The following is an 18285-nucleotide window of genomic DNA, read 5'->3' on the forward strand; positions in this document are numbered from 1 at the left end:
GATATTTTTCATCTGCAGTTAAAAAAAACAAAAAAAAAGGGCCTATATGCTGAAGCATTGGGGGACTGGGGTGGCCATTGGGTGGATGGCCCCTATGCTTCAATATATATTTAATAAAAAATTTTGGTAGAGATTTCTTCATTCACATCGACCGATGTGAATAGAGGAATCTGTTTTTTTTTTTTTTTTTTTTTTATCTTCTTCTTTTCAACAAAAAAAGAATGTTTCATGTGTGCCCATCATTAGAAGTGGGTGGATGCAGGGCAGTGTATTCTAATGATGGGCATACCACACACTTTCTGGCAGAGATTTCTTTTTTTTTTTTTTTTTTCCTTTCATGCAGCCACAGGCTGCATAAAAAAAAGAACATAGCATATACACCCTCCAACGTACCAGTACATCACTGGACTTTGAGTGGTTATACTAGGATCCTGGTATTGTTTTTCTTCAGCCGGCAATCGGTTGTCATGTTAAAGCAATCCTAGTGGCCAATTAGTTGCAGGATTGCTTTTACAAGTTTTTACAAATCGCTGCCTTCTCGGGCAATCCCATGCCATCGGGGGAACCTGAGAATGCAGCTGGTGTTTCTGCCAGCTGACCATAGAGCTGATTGGAGACCGGAACGGTGCCAATCATCTCTATAGTCTAAGAAATCGGAAGCTACGAGCATTTCATAACTTCTGTTTCGCAGGTTATAAACTGCGCCATTTGTAAATTGGGAAACCATCTGATCACTCCGATCTTGATGAGATTAGATAATGTAAGGGCAGAGGAGATATCTAGAATCTGATAGACCCCAAATTTCTTAAAAAAGAATATGACAATGCCCATTGAAGTTATAGGGAATATTTGCATTCCCTTTGATCGCATTAAAAGTGATAAATTAAATTAAAATATTAGCTTGTAAAGGCTTTTAAAGTGTTGCCTATGGATATTAAAAATGTATGCAGTTTGTCGCTTTAAAACTACATATGCCCTGTGCAATGGCATGTCATATTTGGTATCCATTTACTCAGAGTCACGGTATAGGGGCCCCTGCCAATTATTGATTTCATTTAATTCCCTGTGCCAAACGTCCCTCAGATTCTCTCTGTATGTTCTTCGTGTCACTCTGCCGAATGGCCAAATTCAATTATTTTGGCTCCCCCCTCCCGGCCAGCTTGTTGCCAGCTTGCTGTATGTCCTCAAGCTGCCCTCATAAGTCCCGGCACCTGCCCCTCTGATATCCCGGGGGGGGGGGGGGGGTCCGGTGTCATCCTGGCCCTCATTGTGTCCCCTGTCGCCAGCTCGATTCATCCCTCATTGTGTCCCCTGTGTCCCCCCTCCACCTCTCATCCTGCCGCAGTGGGATGAGCGGTGTGACTTTCACCACCCCTGCCCTATCTTCTCCCTCTCTGGCCAGAGAGCAGAAGGTGGCGAGGTTCACACCTCTCCCCAGAGAAGTGTGAACCTCCTGCAGGAATGTTCCGGGCTATGGCGTCTCGCTGATGCCACCTCAGCCCTGTTATCCGCAGCGCGGGCACAGGAAGTTCCCGCGCTTGCGGATGTCCCTAGACAAAGGCCGTGCTCACGAGAGGCGTGGCCCCTGTCCAGGGGGGCTTAAGAAGCTGATGCCGGGGCGCTCTGGTCATCTTTCACCACTGCGCAGTCACCAAAGGAGCCCCAGTTGCGGCGGGACCTTCGTGGCAGGACTCTGCAGAGACCCCCAGCCTAGGGTAGAGATTGCAGGCCTGCCTGCCAGCTGCCAGAAACCCCAGAGCAGGGGAAGATTGCCTGCCAGCTGCCAGAGACCCCCAGCCTAGGGGAGAGATTGTGGGATTGCCTGCCAGCTGCCAGAGACCCCCAGCCTAGGGGAGAGATTGCCTGCTAGCTACCTTAGGACTCGGCCCAAATGGGGAGACCACCAGCACGATCCGGACTCTCAACAGGTACCTGTGTTCCACTTCCTATCCCTGGGAGACCAGGCACCCTGTCGGATCCGTGAGTATATGCTCTCTCCCTGTTTTACCCCCCCATTGGATTACAGTTGCTACAGAGACTCTCCCTTGGCTCTCGGTGTTGGACTATAAGTGGTTGGCCCCTCCTTGCTATCCTTTACTGGCAAACTCCCCCTCCCTGCGATTCCCTCTATTGAGTGACTGTCATCTGTGTGTCTCAATAAAGCTTTGTGCGTTTGCCATCTACTCTGTGTGTTCTGTCCTGCCTACCCTCCGTCACACTCAACATACCATCATCTTTTATATTTTACCAAATACTTGGGCAATATATTTGTTTTTGTGTGCATTGAAAGTAAAGTGTGGTGGGTGTTTTTTTTGTTTTTGTTTTTTTTGTTTTTTTTACATTTGAAAAATCGCTGCGCCTGTACTATGTGACATAAATAATTGCAGCACCCACCACTTTATTCACCAGGGTGTCTGCTTTAAAAAAATATGTTTGGGGGTTCAAGTCATTTCCTAGCAAAAAAATACTTTTTTTCTTTTTCCCCATGTGCACAAAGTGTCAGAAACGGCTTGGTGTTTTTATAGCTCAAAAAATAAAAAGCACACGGGATCAAATACCACTGATAGAAAGCTCCATTTGTGTGAAAAAATACATAAATTTAGTTTGAGTATAGCATTGCTGACCGCGCAATTTATCAGTTGAAATAGTGCAGCGCCAAATAGCAAAAAAAGGCCTGGTCAGGAAGGGGGGTAAATCCTCAGGAGGGCAAGTTGTTAACTGCACTATGAAGATACATATTTTTAGATTATTTTATTTCAAGAGAGCTACTGCATATATTATAAACTTGGTTTTGTATATCTACTTTTAATTTATTTTTTATGTAGATCAAAAAAAACTCAGGCAGAAGCTTTGAAACTCAAGAGAATTCAGAAGCAGCTTCAAGCCCTGGATGATTTGGTGTCTACAGACATTGGCATACTACGCACTCGAATTGAACAAGCATGTTTAGAATTTTCCCAAGCTAGGTAAGTAGTACAACTTTGTTTAGTGTAATATAGAGATATATTTTACAGAATGCAAAACATGTAACGGTTTTCTCTTCCTTTTCAGTATCACGGACACAGATTGGCATTTGTGTGTTTTTTTGTTGTTTTTTTTTTTCCCCCCAAACCATGTAAAATATAATGACCGTGACAGTGCAAAAATTTTTTTTACATAAATTGCTTGCAGTTACATAGACATGAGGCCTTTACAAGTTGCTTTTCTTGTAACCGGTATGTTTTATAGATCCTACATAATGTTTTCTCACTTTCAGGTTCTCTCCCTATCCCAAGTTGCAGCTGTCTAGTAAATGGCTGTTGCTCATAACCTGTTATTTTAAACTTGCTTCCTATATTACTAAATAGCTATTGATGCAGCTTCATGGGCCTGTTCACACCAGTGAGTCTGCAATGAACAAACAGCCACTGGGGTGTGCTCTGTGCTAATGTGCCAATATTAGCACAATTTTGTTTCACAGACATTTCAGTACAGTAAAGTTCAATGCAATGCAGCAGCTTTACGATGCAGGATTCGCATTGCAATCTAAAGCGCTGCAAAACATTTTGCGTACTTTTTGTATTTTTTTTTTTTTTTTTTTCTCAGCACATGCCATGATTAGAAAGCTACCAATCCAGTTATATATGGATTGCACAAGATCTACAAGGGCCTTGCACCTTTAAAATACTGCCCAATTATCTCAGGCTCTAATGTTAGCACTCAACCGCTGGCCATATCCCTTTATAGTCATTTACAACCTTGGTGGTGACTGACTCTTATTTGAAGGACACATTATTTTCTTAAATGCATTGGTAACTTGGGAAACATTTCTGTTGCACATCTTTCTAGCATTAATATCTCAGCATTGTATACCAATATTTTTCAGTCAAGTAGGCATACAAGCTGTGCAACTGTTTTTTGATGACTTCTGATTCCAGTTTGCCTCTTGCATTTTGTTTTTCAGTATCACTTCTAAGCCCTGAAAAATGTTTCTCCAAATTGAAAAACTTTTCTGGAGGCAATCTAGTAGTACAGCCATGGACAGTTCAGTTGCCTCGGCCTTTGTTAATCTATTTGTAGGACTCCTCCTCAGAGTACACACATGACTCCAATATACAGATGTACAGATATATATGCATATACATTTTGTCATTGGGAGGGGCAGGTAGAACATTTTGAAGAATTTTTCCAGTATCTGAACTCCATTGTGTTTTTACTAGATTTCTCAGTCACATATAACATTTCTTGGATGTGTTTTAACCACTGTTCAGGAGGAAGGAAAATTTAAAAACCAACTTGTATTCTAAACCCACAGATAGAAACCCTTTTATTGATTTTACAAGTGTCCTTCCCAGTCATATGATCACAAATATTCAGTGTATGCAAGTTTTTCATATTTGCAGAGAAACTGTTGATTGTGATTCAGATTTTAAAAATGAAACATATTTTTAGAACAAGGATACCCTAGGAATATATTAAGTGCCTTGTTTATTGCTGCTGAAAAAATGAATACACAGGTTCTCAAGGATTCTACAGGGGTTAGACAAAAAAAAAGCTTCATGATTTGCAGGTGTGAAAGTGACAATGTTTTACGTTGAAAGCAGAAGTGATGTAACATTCTTTTGCTTCCGCTGTGTGATGACACCTAACATGTGGAAAGTCTCACTTTCGCCATTCACTGTGTGTGCTGCTAGTAATAGGAAGTCATGTCAGAGCTTACAGAGTTTCAAAGAGGGCAAATTGTTGGTGCCCCCTTAGCTGGTGCCTCTGTGACTGAAGTTGCAAATTAATTTGCAGCGTCGTGAGGTACAGTGTCAAAGGTTATGACAGCATATACAGTGTCTGGGGAAAATGTCATCTGATGAGCATAAGTGTGGTCAACTGACTGAAAGAGACAAAGGGACATTGTGCAGGATTTTGACCCGGAATAAGAAAACAACTGCGGCAAAAGTGACTTCAGAGCTCATTCCTCAACTGTGCAACAGTTTATCAAGCACAGATGTTCAGTAACAAAAAATACACTAAAGTTTAATTTTAGAGCACAAAACACAATTACTATATTTATATTAAATTATAAAAGATGACATTGCACCGAGAAAAGAATACCTAGCATGTCCATTCTTTAAGTTGTGTGAAACGGCAACAAACCTCAATACCCTACATCTTCCATTGGCAAAACTTTAAATGCTCCAACAGGTCATCAGTTTAGAGTTAACCCAGAATAATGGACTTGGAAATGTTCTCACTTTGGCATGTGTGGCAATATATAACCTGTAGCTCTATCAAACATTTTATTCATAGGTGACCCCGACGTGTTTTTAAATTTGTATGTGTGTGGGTGAGGAGGCTTAAACTTAGTTTGACAGCTTTATTTTTTTAATCACATATAGTACAAATGTGATATTTATTTTGTGACAGGTTCTCTTTAATGAGACTTTGATGTCTCTTGGAAGTTAATGGAGTGCAAATCAAGCTCCATTAGCTTCTTCCCTGGCCACAGTGACCAGGAAAAGTGACAGCAGGACAGCAATTTTACACGTCACTCTGGGTTCTTACTATGTAGGAGAGATCAAACTGATGTGAACGGCCTTGCGTTGAATGTGAGGATGCTGAGGAACAGTCCACCGATCCTCCACTCCCCTATGCTCAAGCAGTGAAGTAACATTGCTTTTCTCTTGCGTTCATTGACACACAACATCTTCTACTCTTGACCATATGGTTATATTGCCACCTACAGGAGTAGGACACTAGGCAGCAAAAGAAACTTGGCACCACCTATGGGCATTCCTGGCTGATAGAAACCCCCTCCGCATGGGCAATCCAGTTATTTCTGCCTAGCGTTCAAGAGTAGCAACCTAGACCCTTGCTGGGACCTCCTGGTTCCATAGCCCCTTGCTGAGACCTCTGGTTCCATAGCTGGTTTTTTTTTTTTTTTTTTTCCCTGGGGTTTTTCTGCAGAGATCTTCAATCAACAGCTGGGCTGGGTGACGGTCTAGGTAATATAAACCCAGTGGTCACTCCAGCCTGGCCAGTAAGTAGACGCTAGCCAAGTACTGGGTGGGCCGTGATATTCCCCACCCTGGACTGAGGTGGTTGGTGAGTCTAGAGCAAATATGGCTGGACTCGGGACATCTGCATCCCTTCTATTGGTAAAAAGCCTTTCTGTCCTTTCTAGGTGCGAGAGCTCCACTGGTTGATTGGTTCTCCAGGGTTCCCTCTTTCCTGCCAGACCTCATCTTACTGGATTTGCTCGTGGGTCCCTCTCCAGCCCCATCCTGTGTGCTCATCCCTGGGTGCTGTAGCAGGTTACCTTGATCTGTCCCTTCCCACCATGGGCTGGTTCTTTTTGCTTAGGTGATGGGCCCCATTAGCTGTGGTGTGTGGGTTTTTTGTTTTTTTTTGTGCATGGCAGCCATCTTTACTGAGGTTTTTGCTGCCGTGAGTGGCAGACATTTTCTTGTAGCCAGCAGCAGCCTTTTGTTTTGTATGGGCCTTGCTGTGTCTGAGCTCCTTGGCAATTTTTTGAGGGGTCTGGCTTACTCCTTCCCTGGCAATTTTGTGTTGCAGCCCATTGTCGGCCACGTTTTTGGTTTCTGCATGACTATTGGTGGACGCACTTATTACCACAGTGTGAGAAATCATTAAAATGGAGAATGCCGCTTTGGTGGCCTCTGATGTCTGTCCCCTTTTGGCACGCACAAGCTGTAACATGCAGCTAAGGGGTTCTCTTACCTCACTTTTATATTTAACAAATTTGATTTATAAGGATTGGGAATGTTCTAAGAGACCCTTTTGTGGTTGTGAAATGGTTTTCTGTGCATTATTCATTCCTTTCTCCAAATCTAATAGGGTGAACATATCAGTGGAGGAGTCTGTCCTTTTAAGGATCCGACTGACAGGAAGGCGGAATTGGTAGCTTGCACGGTTTACTATTGCCAGTTCGGCTTGCATGGAATTGACAGACCAGCTGGTCTGGGGCATTTAAGTTTGTGATGCCCTTTTTTGCTTTCCAAGCTCTCTCTCAGCGGTGGTGCTTCGGCATGTGCTGTGGCTCAAATGTGTGTTTGTGGACAAGACTAAGAAGGCTCTCCATAGCTATATCTATTTGTACAGTTGTGTTCAAAATAATAGCAGTGTGTTGAAAAAAGTGAATAAAGCTCAAAATCCTTCTAATAGCTTTTATTTCCATACACACAAATGCATTGGGAACACTACACATTCTATTCCAGATCAAAGCATGAAGAAAAATATATCACATTTGTGTTGTTCCTCTAAAAAAAAATTGAAGAAAAATGAATATTAGACTGTTCAAAAAAATTGCAGTGTTTGTATTCTTCTTTACAAACTCAAACATTCACTATATAAACTGAAAAATGTTTGAAGATTTTGCTTTCCTTTGAATCACTTAATTAATATTTAGTTGTATAAGCACTGTTTCTGAGAACTGCTGTACATCTGTGTTGCATGGAGTCAACCAATTTCTGTCACCTGTGAACAGGTATTCCAGCCCAGGATGATTGGACTACATTCCACAGTTCTTCTCTATTTCTTGGTTTTGCCTCAAACTGCATTTTTTATGTCACCCCACAAGTTTTCTATTGGATTAAGATCCAGGGATTGGGCTGGCTGCTCCATAACGTCAATCTTGTTGGTCTGGAACCAAGATGTTGCACGTTTACTGGTGTGTTTGGGGTCGTTGTCTTGTTGGAACACCCATTTCAAGGGCATTGCCTCTTCAGCATAAGGCAGCATGACCTCCTTCAAGTATTCTGATGTATTCAGACTGATCCATGATCCCTGGTATGCGATTAAATAGGCCCAACACCATAGTATGAGAAACATTCCCATATCATGATGCCTGCGCAACCATGCTTCACTGTCTTCACAGTGTACTGTGGCTTGAATTCAGTGTTTGGGGGTCGTCTGACAAACTGTCTCCGGCCACTAGACCCAAAAAGAACAATCTTACTTTCATCAGTCCACAAAATGTTGCGCCATTTCTCTTTAGGCCAGTCAATGTGCCCTTTGGCAAATTGTAACCTCTTCAGCACGTCTTTTTTTTCAATAGTGGGACTTTGCGGGGGCTTCTTGCAGATAGCTTGGCTTCACATAGGCGTCTTCTAATTGTAACAGTACTCACAGGTAAGTTTAGACCTTCTTTGATCTTCCTGGAGCTGATTGTTGGCTGAGTCCTTGCCATTTTGGCTATTCTTCTATCCATTTAAATGGTAGTTTTTCGCTTTCTTCCATGTCTTTCAGGTTTTGGTTGCCATTTTAAAGCATTTACGATCATTTTAGCTGAGCAGCCTATCATTTTCTGCACTTTATGTTTTCCCCTCTCCAATCAACTTTTTGATCAAGGTACGCTGTTCTTCTGAACAATGTCTGGAACGACCCATTTTCCTCAGAATTTCAGAGATAAATGCACTGTAACCAGCATGTACAACATTTGCTGCCTTCTTTCCTTAAATAAGGGCAATAATTGCCACCTGTTTTTCCAAGAATGAATGACCTCACTAATAGAACTCCACACTGCTATTATTTTGAACATGCCCCTTTCAATTAGTGATTCAATTACACAATCAGCAGCATGCATGTCATGACTCTAGGGTCTGTTGGATTTCTATTACTCTACTACACCTGCTAGTAAATTATTTGCCATGTAGAAATATTTCTACCAAAAACAGTGATTGATCAGGTTAGTGATGTCTGACTGCTATTATTTTGAACACAACTGTATGTGAAAAAGACCTATGTACTAAATGCAAACAAATATTACAAAAACAACATAAGTGAATAAACAAGTGAAATATATCCAGATTAAACACTGCTGCCACCTTAAAATAAATCATATAAACAAATTTAACCCTAAGTGATTCAGTGGCACTGTGAACAAAAATCAATCTTAAAGTGACAAGTTATAAAATTAATAAGACGCTGATAAAATGAAAGTCCATAAATTCATTCCAACGTGATAATCTTACCAAAATCACCATGTGTTCCAGAAAAACTGTTCCCCCTCCTGGGTGTGCACTCACCAAATTTCCATGCCTCCCACTCTCATGGTCCGCATATATCGCTTTGAAGAACTCCATATGGGAAGGGAATGTGACAATATCTGCATATTCACAATCCTCCTTGCTCCTCTCCCCCAGATGCAATAGCCATGTAAGTGTAAAAGGTAAAAACTCCAATGGTGGGGATCCCTATGACTAAGTCGGAAGTGATGAAACGCATCAGAGTTGTGCGGCGACCAGAATTGCCATTGTTTGGGATCCGGCGGTGGTGAGAGCACTACTTGCCATCCATCACACTACCACATATCTACAGGCGTGTTTTTATCAGCTATCTTGTGAGTGGCTTTCTGTATTCATTTAATAAAAGGTGTCATTTGTACTGCACCATTAGAGTTATCTTTTATGCTTTCATGGCTATTGCATCTGGATGAGAGTAGCAAGGAGGATTGAGGATATGCTGATATTGTCGCCCTCCATTCCCATTTGGAGCTTTTCAAAGTGATATATGCCGACCGTGAGAGAGGGAGGCATAGGAAATTTGGTGAATGCACACCCAGAAAGGGCAACATTTTTTTTCTGGAACACGTGATTTTGGGAAGTGAATAGAAGATTATCATGTTGGAATGAATTTATGGACTTTAATTTTATCAGTGTCTTATTAATTTTTATAACTTGACATTTTAAGATTGATTTTTGTTCACAGCGCCACTGAATCACTTTGGGTTAATTTTATTGTTTTTATATCTATTTGTAGCCCAATCTTAGTATTGGGTGTGGCACACAGACTGCATACAGTGTTCTGACCGTGCCTCTTTATTTTGTATTATCTTGGATTGATTTATTTGCATGCTTAGTTTTGAGCGGAGGTATCAAGTGTATAGGACACAGCATTATCTGGCGGTTGACATCTTGTACCAATCACATTGAGTCCGGACTCCCTAATTTTTAACTGACGTCATGTTTTTAATGGTGACAGGTGGAGACTTATTTTTGTAATGTGGGTTTTCATATTGGTCAATTTTTTACATGGTTTCAACAAAGTTTCAAGTTTTTAGTGAAACTACTTGGGTCACCTGTAGTACCTTCTTTTTCTAGGGGTTCTTCCTTTTTTAGCATTTTTTTTTTCACTCTAGGATACGAGACTGTCGATGTCAGTGATTCCTACCGTGCCGAAAGCACGGAAGTCTACTTCTAGGAATATACAGTGGGGATCGAAAGTTTGGGCACCCCAGCTAAAAATTTGTATTAATGTGCATAAAGAAGCCAAGGAAAGATGGAAACATCTCCAAAAGGCATCAAATTACAGATTAGACATTCTTATAATATGTCAATAAAAGTTAGATTTTATTTCCATCATTTACACTTTCAAAATAACAGAAAACAAACAAATGGCGTCTGCAAAAGTTTGGGCACCCTGCAGAGTTAATATCTTGTACTGCCCCCTTTGGCAAGTATCACAGCTTGTAAACGCTTTTTGTAGCCAGCCAAGAGTCTTTCAATTCTTGTTTGAGGTATCTTTGCCCATTCTTCCTTACAAAAGTCTTCCAGTTCTTTGAGATTTCTGGGCTGTCTGTCACGCACTGCTCTTTTAAGGTCTATCCATAGATTTTCAATTATGTTGAGGTCAGGAGATTGTGAAGGCCATGGCAAAACCTTCAGTTTACGCCTCTTGATGTAATCCCCCGTGGATTTCGAGGTGTGTTTAGGATCATTATCCATTTGTAAAAGCCATCCTCTCTTTAACTTCAGCTTTTTTACAGATGGCATCAAGTTACCATCCAAAATTTGCTGAAATTTTATTGAATCCATTTTTCCTTCTACTCGTGAGATGTTCCCTGTGCCACTGGCTGCAACGCAACCCCAAAGCATGATTGATCCAACCCCATGCTTAACAGTTGGACAGAGGTTCTTTTCATTAAATTCTGTGCCCCTTCTTCTCCAAACGTACCTTTTGCTCATTCCGGCCAAAAAGTTCAATTTTAACCTCATCGGTCCACAGAACTTGTTTCCAAAATGCATCAGGCTTGTCTATATGTTCATTTGCAAAGTTCAAACGATGATTTTTGTGGTGAGGACGTAGAAGAGGTTTTCTTCTGATGACTCTTCCATGAAGACCATATTTGTACAAGTATCTCTTTATAGTGGAATAGTGTACCACAACTCCAGTGTCTGCCAGATCTTTCTGGAGGGATCGTGCAGTCAAACGTGGGTTTTGTTTTCTCACAATCCTGCGAGCTGTTCTGTCTGATATTTTTCTTGGTCTTCCAGATGTTGCTTTAACTTCCACTGTTCCTGATGACTGCCATTTCTTAATTACATTCCGAACAGAGGATATTGACATCTGAAAACGCTTTGCTATCTTCTTATAGCCTTCTCCAGCTTTGTGAGCGTCAACTATTTTCAGTTTCAGTTTTCTAGACAACTGCTTAGAAGAACCCATGGTGCTGATTGTTGAGGCAAGGTCAGATGAGTATGGGCATTTAAAACCTTTGAGATTGACATCATCTGGTCTTCCCAGACGATGATTGAGAACAATCCATGACACTGGTAGGTCTCAGCTTGGCAAAGGGGGCAGTGCATGCTATAAATTCTGCAGGGTGCCCAAAATTTTGCAGACGCCATTTTTTTGTTTTCTGTTATTTTGAAAGTGTAATTGATGGAAATAAAATCTAACTTTTGTTGACATATTATAAGAATGTCTAATCTGTAATTTGATGCCTTTTTGGAGATTTTTCCATCTTTCCTTGGCTTCTTTATGCACATTAATACAAATTTTTAGCTGGGGTGCCCAAACTTTCGATCCCCACTGTATACCATCACACATGGAAGGCTTATTATTATTATTATTATTATTATTATTCATTTATATAGCGCTAACAGTTTGCACAGCGCTTTACAATATAACGGGAGACAATACAGCAACAATGCAGTTCAATACAAGAGGGTTGGGAGGGCCCTGCTACTTGCATATATTTCCTGGTGCGAGGCTGCGGGTGTTCATTAGCATTCCTTTTTGGTGGCTAGGATTTTATCCTTTCTGCAATGGGGTGTTGGGAAGTAGCTGACATTAAGTACTATCAAATACCAGGTTTCCGCTCTGGCTGTTTTCTTTCAACGTCCTTTAGCTGCACATTCCTTGATCCGTACATTCATTCAAGGGATTAGGCATGTGGCACCTCTGGTGTGTTCACTGTTGCCGTTGTGGGACCTTAATCTGGTTCTCTCTCTGTCCTCCATAAGCCTCCTTTTTGAGAATATTTGGGATGTTCTCTTGCTAAATCTGTCCCAGAAGGTGGCTTTTTTAGTGTCTATAACTTCTGCTCACAAAGTCGGAGGCCTTGTTCTTCCGGTCTCCTTATTTTGGTGGTGCATAAGGATTGCCCCCGAAGGTGGTCTCTGCCTTTTTGTTTGAACTAGGATATTGTCCTACCTTCTTAATGTCCTTGCCTGTCCACAATCTAATGAGTTCGCCTTGAATGCAGTTTGGGTAATTTAGGTGTATCTGTCTGCTACGGAGTCCTTTTTGCAGGTGGGATTCCCATTTTGTGATCACAGATGGGCCGAGGAAGGATCTGGTGTCATCCTCTGCCATCATTTCTAGATGGATTAGACAGACTGTGGTACAATCTTATGCTATTAAGGGTCCGGTTCCTCTCCTTCCAGTAATGGCGCACTCTACTACGCCACAAAGTGTCTCCTGCGCCTTCTGCCATCAGGCATCTGTCTCAAATTTTGAAAAGCGGCTACCTGGTTGTTTTTGCACACCTTCACTAAGTTCTACAAGGTGGATGTCTTGGTGTCTTCGGATGCATGTTTGGGCTGCAAAGTACTGCAGGTGGCAGTTTGAGGTTCTGGTTCCTCCTGGAGAGGTGCATTTTCTGGTTTGGCTCCTGTGTTCCTGTTGGCTTGTTTTTTTTTGTCTTTTACTAGCATTGGTTTCCCACCCCTCAATTGTTAGCACTGCTTTAGGACGTCCCTATGGTTGAGAATAGAAGCCATTGTCCGTCAATTAACGTAAGAGGAAACTGAATTTTTTTGTTACTCGCTGTAAAATCCATTTATCTGAGTTCATTGACACACAGCACCCACTCCTCTGTGGAAGTTTTTTTTTTTTCTCCCACTGACACTGCTTGTGACTGGATTGCTTATATAGAGAGGGGGTTTAGATCAGCCAGAACTACCCATAGGCAGTGCCGAGTTTCTTTCTGCCTAGTGTCTTAGTCCTGTAGGTGGCGATATAACCCTATGGTCCAAGAATAAAAGACACTGTGTCTATCAATGAACTCTGAGAAAGGGATTTTATGGGACTAACAAAACCCCCATTGTCCGCTAGACATCAAGCAAGAATTAAACCCATGTACTGTGGACACAGCACAACTTCACAGGAGGATTTTTACTTTTCCTTTCCTGGAGTTGGGCTTTAAGTTTATCCTCTGCTATTGTACAAACAAACCCATATGTTGCACTAGTAAATTGCTGATAATGTTTTCAGCTAACCGCTGTTCCCTGTGGCCTATTGCAGTACCGTTCTATTTGAAATAAAAAAAGCCTTTGTTTTCTTGAGAAAATACACAAGTTACATACTGTGTGCCATCAGAATTAAAATGTATTCTTTATCTACAGGAAACGCTATGATCGTGCAGAATCTGAATTTGTTGCGGCTAAACTGGACTTGCACAAGAAAACCCAGATCAAGGAGCAACTAACAGAGCACCTATGTACCATCATACAACAAAATGAGCTACGTAAAGCTAAGCGTCTTGAAGAGCTTATGCAGCAGCTTGAAATGGAGAATGATGATGAGGGACTGGAACTAGAGATTGAAGTAGACAACATGCTGCAGCATCAAGAGGTTGAAGCAAGAAAACAGTCTTTAGGATCTGCAGCTGAAAAATGCCAAGATGCCTTAAATAAACAAGAAACATGCTTGGTAGGAAAAGACCAGAAGCCTTCAGAAATACAAGAAACAAGTATAGATGAAAAAGACAAAATGAGAATAAACAAACCAGTAAATGAATCCGATCAGCCCTCTACAGAACATAAGCTAACAGCCACCAGTGAAAACTTCACACATTTGCCACACGAACTTGAAAGCTGACATATCCAGTAAATGGGGAGGCTTCTACACTGACTGTATCATCATAGTTTCATAAATACTCTAATCATAGTACTGTAAATATTGTGTAATGTCTTATTTCCAGGAGGGTTTGTGTAATGAGCATACTAAATGTATTCAGTTGATTCATTTTTCTCTACAATGTATTCGATTTTAGGTTTGTTTCACAAAGCAGACTGTAACATGTCCTATTCTCAGTTGAACTTTCTTGCCTAAGTTACTTTACTAGAAGCCATAGAGCAACATAAAATTGGACATTTATTCAGCTGATACTGTTATGTTATCTCAGCAGCTACAATCATCTACATCTTTGGGCATCCATTTGTTTTATTATGCAGTGTAAAATTCTGGAATATTAAGTTATTCTTGGGTATTAGAAATTCCCAAAGTGCACTAAATATGTGGATTAAACTTTTTGTTTTCTTTTGTAAATCAAAGCAGCAGCATCATTTGAGATTTCTACTGGGTGCTTTGACCAACGTTGCTAAATGTTTTTAGTAGTGTGATGTACTAGAAGAGGTTCAGTTAAAGGTTAACGGTTTTCCTTGTGATGAACTTTCTTGGTTTGAAGCTTCAGAAAGACACCACATTTTAGTGCAATCTCGCAAGATGCCTTCCACATTATGCATATTATGTTGATGATTACCTCTTGGTGAATGTAAAATACTTTTTTTATTCTTATTTCCTTGTCTGTGGATGGGAAAGATTGCCTCATGAAAAAATGCAGCTTAAATAAAAGTAAAATGGCAAAATTAGGTCTCTTTTGTGTGAAAATATATTGCATGTAATGACTTGCCTTCTGCTGTGATTCTAAATTACATTTACCAAGTGTTCTGCCAAGGGCTGTTTGGTGTTGTAGCTCTGCTAGGATTCCAACAGCAGTGGCTGGGTAAGTGTATTTGAGATATATAGATAGATATATACTGTGTGTGTGTATATATATATATATATATATATATATATATATATATATATATATATATATATATATATATATATATATATGAATCTGTTTGTCTTTTACAGATATCAAGTTTCTTGGAGTTTGAGGGGATACTTCTTAAACAAATGCTGCTGGATACAATGGTAACATAGATACCATTGTTGTATTTCCCTTGACAGTTGGATTAGTCTATTGTTCTGTAACCATGTTTAAACTGTTTGACCTTTTTTTGACATATATGACCTATGGCATGTATGATACAACCGTGCCATCTAGAGGGTGAATTGGAGAGTGTTTCACTTAATATATGACTGTGAAAAAGTAGAAAAGGATATGCCATGTGGGATTGGCTACCCAAAACTTTTTAAATAAGTTGTCATGTTAGCTGACAGGAGGACTCTAAGATGACTTAACACCAAGGAAGATCTTCTGCCAGAGCATGAAGATGCTTTTAGCTCAATCTCCTGCAACCGTTTTAGAGCAAACCTGGGGTCCACATTGCCTACGGAAGCCTTTATAGTTAACTTTTCAGCGTATTGCTATTGTATACAGAGCATAGTTTTGATAGGAAGTACTTAGCATTTTGCTTGTTATAGGTATATCTGCCAGTCTTGCATTGTATTCCTAGAAGTGTAATTGTATGTACATAATTTTTATTTTAGTAAAAGTACATACATTTACCACAGAGGTCTAAGCTTCCTTGCTTATAATGTAAAGTAACCTTTACTAGACACCAAACAAATCAAAGGTCAAGTGAAGCAGACCTGGTTTCTGTAGTGTTCTGTGGCTTGTGCTAATTAAAAATGCTGCGTAATGTTTAGGAAAAACAAGGCTACGCAAGTTTTTGGTGACCAGGAGAGAGCATGCACTCTCCCGACCTAGGCCAGTAACAATGAGTGGATGCCTGTAGCTAAGGAATTTGCAAAGTATGCTTCTCGTTTGATCTGAGACCATCAGCCCAGGTCTTATACATTTTGTAGATTTTAGCTTTGAGGGGTTTGATTTAAGTAAAGCAGAGAAGAAGACCATGTCTAGAGTGGGTTGGTACTTTCTTCTTCTCTATACTGCTCCACAAAGGAGCTAGCGGTTGCTTAGGAGTGTATACATTCAATTCCTAGTCAGGCTGATTATTTGTAAGAGCAGTGCGCAGCCCTCATAATCAAATTATTTAATGCCTTAAGGAAAAAGAAGGTCTGTAAAGCTAAGGTGTGTGCCATTGTTGCATCCAAAAACTGGGATTGTGATGATGAACCTGGAGGGACATAGTTTGGAGACCCCTGATCTAGTGGGAAAGAAAGTGTGCCAGACATCTCATTGCTAAGTATAGTTAAAGGCAACATGATAGGATATGGTAGATGTAAAACCGCACCCCCAAAGATGTAAACATTTTTAGGGAGTTTTACAAAAACTGAACTCCATGAGCTGGCAAAGCAATACAGAGGTCTGGGGCACCCTTATTGAGTTGGCTCATACATTTGTGGGATGAAGGGGTGGACGGTGTTTTGTCAGGCAAGGAAGCAGTGACTATGGGAATGTTAACCGTGACCCACAATTGTCAGGCCATGTGAAAAGCCTGAGCGTTTACTCAAAATTTTTCACTCTTAGACCTCGTGAGAGATGGGATAGTCTGAGTATACGCTAGCCACAGTGACCTGAAAAAACCCTACTTGTGGAGAACAATAGAAGTGACCTGGAAAATTACCTACTCATGGAGAACAATAGAGGGTATTTCCAGGTTACCTAAGATGGGTTGTATAACTGAGTTAAACAAGTTTCCAGAATGGATGGGTCCAGATATGGAACCCTTCACATGTGCTCTGCACTCTAAGCAGATGAAATCTGTGCCACTTATTCTCAGGGCTACTTTACTGTCCTTGCTGGGAGGCATGGGATTAAACAGGGAGGAATCGTGGCCCATCATAGATTTTAGTGGAAAAAATAGTGGAGTCATGAAGCAACTACCCTTTTTTAAGTCAGTTGGAGCTAGAGGAGATTAAAACAAAACCTGTAAGACCAGTAGATGGGGTCAAGGCCAGAAGAAAGCAAGCATAAAGGAACAGAGAAGAAAGGGAATGTGGGAGAAAAGACATTAGGTGAAGAGAGAACCAGGCTAGTTCTCTCTAGGAAACAAATGTGAGTGGACCTGTTAAAGGCAGGAATCTCTAAAAGATGAGATGGATGAGATTTGTACTGCAGAATTGCTGAAGAGGTGGAAAGATTTTGTGGGGAAACCTGTCAGGATTAGGAGCACTACTCCTAGTAAAGATAACATCAGCTTAAATTTAGAGGAAACCGAACAGACTACTCCTGTTGGCCCCAAACCAATTCCCAAAACGGCACATAAACCCAAACCCCTTTATCCTAGGGAGGAGTTAGTCTGAAAGGGAGACTGGGAGGTTCCTTGTCCTTTTATGAAGGAAAGGTGGGTCTCCTTTGATAGCAGTGACAGCAGGAGACTGACGCCCATATGCACCTGTCACTGCATGGTGGGGGAAGTCATCTTCACGTGTGATGGCTTTAGTTGATACTGGAGTAGAGGTTACACTTGTATCCTTCCCATCACAAAGGAGAAGTATTTCATATAGAAGGTTTGGGAGGACATACCCACACCAGCAATTAGGACACGGATGAAATTGGCTTTTGGCAAGGAAAAACAATTTTGGACAAATGTTTTGGTATCTGTTACCTAAAAATATTCTTGAGATGGGTGTTCTTCAAGGTTAGTTAATTCAGACTGAATGGGGTACATTGACATTAGGGTATCCTGATAAAGCATATCTGGTTGGGGTGGTGAAGGCTGTGGTCAGAGGTCATGCAAAATGGACCCCTGTCTACAATGCTCCGCCAGAGAATCCAGTCTCAAGCAGTCAAGACTTTGAGGTCACAAAGGAATTGGGGGACTATTCAAGAGCTGTTGAGAGAAGGGATCCTTAGACCTGCTGTAAGTCCTTTTATCGTCCCAGGTGTTCCCAGTAAAGAAATCTGATGGGACATAAAAAATGACTGTGGATAGAACGAAGCTGTACCTGATATGCTCTCCATCACTGAGAAAATTGCCAGAGAGGCAGGAGAATATCATGCTGTGATAGACCTAGCTAATGCTTTCTTCTTTTTTTTTTCTCAATTTTGATAGACCTGGAGTGTCAGGACCAGTTTGCCTTTGTGTGGTAGGGCCACCAGTACAAGGCTACCTTCATTCTCCAACACGTTGTCATGGACTGATTGCCTGA

The 18285-nt window shown here is 41.0% G+C and overlaps 1 protein-coding gene across 1 annotated transcript; it reads left to right on the forward strand.

The window, feature by feature from the left end:
- Positions 1-2761: 2761 nt before the first annotated feature.
- GORAB (golgin, RAB6 interacting) lies at positions 2762-14864 on the forward strand (the record flags this gene model as incomplete). The annotated part of the gene is made up of 2 exons (XM_089663318.1): positions 2762-2966; positions 13620-14864. Coding segments are annotated over 2 exons (680 nt in total), but the record flags the coding sequence as incomplete, so codon positions are not given.
- Between the last annotated feature and the right edge of the window lie 3421 nt (positions 14865-18285).

The sequence above is a fragment of the Staurois parvus genome, unplaced genomic scaffold (genome assembly GCF_062004578.1).
Source record: "Staurois parvus isolate SC_StPar_1 unplaced genomic scaffold, SC_StPar_1.0 ptg001660l, whole genome shotgun sequence".
Taxonomy (NCBI): Eukaryota; Metazoa; Chordata; class Amphibia; order Anura; family Ranidae; genus Staurois; species Staurois parvus.